General features: G+C 46.0%; 1 protein-coding gene across 1 annotated transcript in view; it reads right to left on the minus strand.

Moving 5' to 3' along the window:
- slc22a16 (solute carrier family 22 member 16) overlaps positions 1-3,492 on the minus strand; it is a 32,823-nt gene extending 29,331 nt beyond the window's left edge. Inside the window, exons 1-2 of the mRNA XM_083642621.1 lie at positions 3,381-3,492; positions 513-1,007 (exon numbers count right to left, since the gene is read on the minus strand). Coding sequence (XP_083498747.1) covers positions 513-1,007; positions 3,381-3,424 — 539 coding nt within the window. The 5' untranslated portion in view covers positions 3,425-3,492. The remainder of the gene's footprint in view (positions 1-512; positions 1,008-3,380) is intronic.
- Positions 3,493-6,000: the final 2,508 nt, after the last annotated feature.

The raw sequence follows: 6,000 nt of genomic DNA on the forward strand, positions 1-6,000 counted from the left end.
CTCTATCCACTCTAGTCTGCTCAACCTCATGCCACTGTCGCCCCTCCACCTCCACGTCTCCGCTCAGTCTTCACTGATTCATCAGCTTCATCAGTCACAGGAGAATCATCAGCCATCACCACCACCAGTGTCTCTAGACTTTACGGGGGTTTCTATCTTGCTGCTGCTGAGGACCATGCCCTTCCATAACAGAATCTCTCTGCAATCGCCCTGCAGAGTCTGAGCACCAAAGACTTTATTGACCATAATTAAATTGCATTATATCATCTGTTTTATTACTGGGATATATTTTATTTAAAGGATTCACCTTTCCTGATTGAAGCAGTATTTGTCAGAACAGGCAGGTTCAGACAGCAGCGGTCGCTGATTTGGGTTTAGAGACCATCATATCTTCTGGGAGACCCGACCAGATGTGAAACATGGTTCAGAATCACCTGTCCTGAATTAAGGACCTTTTCCTGCTCTGGGGTCTGCTGAAAGTACCTCCCCCGCTCCCACTGCTCCCTGCTTACCTGTCAGCGAGGTCCCCAAACACCAGCGCTCCGATCAGCACCCCCAGCATAAAGGAGGGCTGGCACAACTTGGCCAGCCACTCTCTCTCGCACACCAAGTCCCAGTCTGTCACGATGCTCTGGTACACTTCACTGTGGTCGTATAGAAAGTTCCTGTCGCAGACTTCCTTCGTCTTGTTGCCGTCAAAGTCGTAGGTGAAGTCCGTTGGAGCGTTGCGCATGGCGCGCCAGCACCGGCCGAGCTCCCACTGCTCCCCGCCGGCTGTTCTGACCACCACGGTGGTGAGGACGGGTTTAAGAGCATCCTCCGGTTTGAAGTGAGGCAGGATCTCCTGCAGACTGGATCCCGTCAGGTTACCCAACAGGACATCGGTGATGTTGTCGGGCGCACCGCACACAAAGTTTGGCGTCTCCACCAGGAACACGGAGGCCAGATAGTGGATCCCACAGGCGACCGCTTGGAAGACCGCAGCAAAATACAGACATGCCTGGAACCTGCAGAGGACAGAGAGCAAAGAGCGGTAATAGCCTAGAGCTGAGGAAGAAGTGATGCAATAAAAGATCCAGTATAAAAAAAATATCCTTTATACTGCAAACAACAAATGTCCATCTTAACTCATTATTTATGTCTCATATTTACCTAAAATAATATGGTCTATGTGTATATCCAGTGGTCGTGCTGCGCAGTGAGTAAACCTCACTCCCAGACGCCTTAAGAGATGCTCTAGATGGCGACAGATGCTAGAGGATTTTAACCTCCTTGCTCAAGTGTCCGCCTCCCATGGCATAGGTTTCTAGTTCGATCCCCAGCTGCGGGGGTACTACACAACACAGGTCACATGGGAGCTGGGAAGATACCCACTCTGTGTTGCAGTTAAAAAGAGAATTATTGGCTACTAAAGAAACTAAACTCAGTCGAATAATTTAGGCTACAACTGTTTGCTCAGCCTGCATAATTTGGGTATATGCGTGGCCATGGGTCTTGCAGGTAAAGCAGATAGGCTACTGGATGGCTGTGGTTTGTCTACCTCTGGCTCACACAAAAGTGTAACAACATCAACTGGTTGAAACTAACTGTTGAACAGAGGCTGATAGTGCCAAATCCAGTTCTGGTCCAGGGGGGTGGCTAGGGAAAAGGGGCCTTAGCTAGGTATAGCATAAAGAGGTCATTGAGTCAGGGTTCGAGGGGTGGGGAGGGGCTAGGTGTATCTGGGTGGTGGGAGGGGCATGGTCGGGAAAGGGGGTAGGGCTAGGGAAAAGGGGCCTTAGCTAGGGATAGGAAGGTCGGAGGTGCTCTGGAGCACCCACCCCTCAAAACTCGACTCTCGTAGGGGGAGTGGCTGGGGGGATGTGGATAGGTCAGGGTGAGGGTTCTGGTTCTGATCCAACTCACAAAATCTGCACATCATGATAACAGACTGGATGGAGTATTGGCCTTGGCGTAGGTCTGCGCTCTCCGAGTGCATTTCTGCACTTCTAGTTAGTTTTGCTATTATCAGATATGCCAAAAGTTTTTAGGTGTCTTTTTGAAGAATGTCATTCCTTTGTTTAACATTTGTTGTCAAAAGGCAGAATAAGATATTGGTATATCGGGAAAATGACATTATTCAAGACAAGACTACTAATTTACTTTGGAAACAAGTGCAGTTACCCCCCACCCCCCCAACCCAACCACCACCACCACCATTGACATCTTTTTCGACTTGCTGTTAGGAAAGAGTTAATAATCAATTATAAAATTGACATTTCTGGCAATAGTCACCTGAGAGGCTACAGTACTCCTACAGTAGCCTGGGTAAACCCATCCCCCACGTGACCTGCTCTCAGACCTGTTCTCAGCAGGTCACGTGGGGGCTGGGTTTACCTAGGCTACTCCTACAGCACTCTCGTGCATCTTAGGAGAACTTAAATCATTTAAACAATGCTGATTTATTTTGCACATGATCTCACACATATCCGGAAACTGTAAACAGTTTTACAGCCATTCCTTTAGTTTGACAGTAATGTTATTGAGAGTTGATTTGAGTTCAAGTTGATGCCATGATGTAATTTGTGCATGAATGACATCAATGTCATCAACTTGAACACAAATAAACTCTCAATAACTGTCAAACTACTGCAAAACTTGCAGCTTGCAGTTTTCGGATACTAGAAATCTCCGCTCGATTCCTAGGCTCGCCCGCTGCCCGGGCTTGCAGCTCGGCCGCTACACGGCCTCGCCCCGCAGCTCGGCCACTGGTTGGCCTCGCCTGCTCTTGTGACATCACTGATGATGTCACAATGTCTAGGACATGATCAGCATACTGACATCATCAGTTGGTCAAAAATGTAAACAAACAGACAAACAGAGCACACCTTTTATGATGTGTCAATTGATGTGCACATAAACAGAATTGTTTTTCGCTGTTCTCCTTTAGTATTTTCTTATTGGCATAAAATTCAAATTAGTTTTTGTAATGTAGTAGTAGGCTAAATAGCCTAAAATTCTGACTTTCAATGTAGCCTTGTGTAGACTTTCAATGTAGCCTATTGTAAGAGGGGCGAGGCTTCTCCTTAATTTCTTCCAAAACACAATTTGCAAAAAATAATAACGTTTAAAAAAATAGACAGCTGCGCTGCTCATGGTGAGTAGTTTCTATTCCAACCCGACCGTTAATGTGGCCTTAAATCAACTGCAAGTCCGAAAGTAGTCCCCTGTGGTGTGCAAAAATCCGCTCTATTAATAGGCTAGTTGAATTCTTGGAAAGGGAGACTGGCTAAATGCGAATTGAATGTCTGCTGTTGAAGAGGGAACTCATTCGCTATACAGAGGAAATAGAGTAGGCCTAATAGCCTACTACACACTTCGAGAGAAATGGATGAGGCTACCTTTTGAAATGTCCAAGCTCATCGAATATTCTCTCCACGGTCATGGTTTTCTGACGGCGGGTTTGTGCGTCCTGCAGGCGCGTGTCTCTCCAGCGGGGGTAGCGGATCTTGAGCGCCTCGACACCAAATGGTCACTGCTGCTGGTCTGTTCACAGACCCCAGGTAGGAGGGGCGCACACAGGGGGAGAAGAAAAAAGTTTGTAGCGAGTTTAATTTGACACCACCCTCAACCCATAGCCTGACCGTTACTTTGATTTGCCTTAAGATGGAATGGAGTTGTGTGGTTGTTATTGTAATTTCTCTCTATCCCTGGCCATCTTTGTGTCTTTACTACTGGTAATGTTAGTGATTAGACTGCCGAGACGAGAGGATGTTGATGATGGTTCGGGTCCCACCAGTAATAACTCCACTGACCAGCCAAATGGTTCCGATTACATCACACATTCTCATGCAGTGATACAGTCAAAATGTAAACAGTTTTCTCAGTCAAAGCCAGGTTCCTGTGCCTGAACACAGAGCACAACCCCTCTTTAAACTGTCTGGAGACCTTTTTCTTTGTGCTTTATACAAAAGTAGCTTAAATCCAACTCTGTAAGAGCTCTAATTATTCTAGCTACTATGGATGGTTATTTTATACAGCACTGTCACAGTGTTATAGGCTATTAGTCTGAAAACAGAATATGAAAATCTGATTCATATTTCTTCAGTCATATTTACCCCTGGCAACACGCAGTGAAGGAAACAAGCCTCTAAAATGCCTGGTGTTTACAACTTAGGCATGGTGGTTATGATCTGCCAAGTTCATAATTAGCACAAGGTGGTGGGAAGAAGTGTGTGTGTGTGTGTGTGTGTGTGTGTGTGTGTGTGTGTGTGTGTGTGTGTGTGTGGGGGGGGGGGGGGGTAGTGTTTTCATCCATACTCAAGCTTGGTTCAGAATTTCTCTGGTCCTTTATGTCACACAGACATCCTAATTGAACAGTGTAATCTCTTGTGTGTGACCAGAGATCATCATGTGTACATTTGAATGCATGCATGTATTTGTCATGTATTTATCCAGGCAGTCAGAGCACGAAGATGCTCCTGTGGTTGTGGAATATAGAGGTGCAGATGCAGATCTTGTTCTGCCTGCATCCTGTAGATTGTGTTCTTATTGGAAATTATAATTAATGATTGATACAGGGAGCAGCCAGCTGTGGCTGTATTGACTTACCTGTATCTTGCCTTGTCTGGATGGAACAGGACCGCTACAGCTACTCTGACAGTGTTTGCCTTTAGCGGCACACTGACCCACCATCTGCTCCACTTTCTCTGATGGGAAATAATTAAACAGTAGAATTTTACATGAATATGACAAACAGATTGGCCATTTATAACCAGTTTATACAAGATGTAACCCTGAAACGCACTGGAAGGGGATAGGATGGAATGAGCTCACTTGCTAGCGATTTCAATTTAGCAATTCATCTAACAAATCATCTTAAAGATTCAGTGCAATGGTTTCAAGTCATTCAGGAACATTTTGAAGTAGTTTTCCCAACACAATGAGCATATGTTTTTGATGGTTAGATGGTACAAAGCTTCTCGGTCTGAGACACAACAGAGATTTTTGCTCGTTTGGTAGCTGATTGCTGCTGTCTGACATTAGCTAGCTGTAACAATACTGGCTGTTTAGAATCACAATTCATTTTACAATGATATATCTTATACTGTATATATGATCCTATAATAAGAATGCAAAGTGTCTGTGTGTGTGAGTGAGTGAGTGAGTGAGTGGGTGGGTGAGTGTGTGTGTGTGTGTGTGTGTGTGTGTGTGAGTGAGTGAGTGAGTGTGTGTGTGTGTGTGTGTGTGTGTGTGTGTGTGTGTGAGTGAGTGAGTGAGTGAGTGAGTGAGTGTGTGTGTGTGTGTGTGTGTGTGTGTGTGTGTGTGTGTGTGTGTGTGTGTGTGTGTGTGTGTGTGTGTGAGAGTGAGTGAGTGAGTGAGTGAGTGAGTGTGTGAGTGAGTGTGTGTGTGTGAGTGAGTGAGTGAGCAGAAATTGTGTTCGGCCACAGCTATGCCATTTACGTGTGATCGCTCTGAATCTTTCAGGAAGTGTAAAGAACACCCCTGCGGGTGACCTAACGGAGCCAGATTGTTGGTTATTTAGGGCCAACTATGGGCAAAAATGGCTAATTAGTGGCCAAAATGAGTCAACACATGTTCAGCACCATGGAGCTCCATTCATTAGCTACTGATGGAAGACACCTGAGTGGAGGAGCACAACTGGGCCGAGTCGGAATCAGCCAGGGAAGTGCACTATATGAAAACCCTCTGGGCAGAGAGAGGAGCGGCTGCCTGCCAACTCTGTGAGCGAGGCCTGACTCAATGGCCAGTCACACAGATGCTACAGGTATCAACTTTAACCCATCAAGCTTTGAGGTATTCAAGCCAGCTGACTGATGGCAGGTTACTGATTAGATTCAGTGTCGTTAAACATGATGATCACATGTCAGATTTAGCTGGATAATGATCGCTCTGTCACATGCTGTTGACAGTGGGTTGCAAACAGGGAGCCATGGCCATGGCTGTGTGCATCTGCACATGTGGTATTTTGGGCCCCGACAATGGCCCCGACCCAAAGCA

This window comes from Poromitra crassiceps, assembly GCF_964638095.1.
Source record: "Poromitra crassiceps genome assembly, chromosome: 9".
NCBI lineage: Eukaryota > Metazoa > Chordata > Actinopteri > Beryciformes > Melamphaidae > Poromitra > Poromitra crassiceps.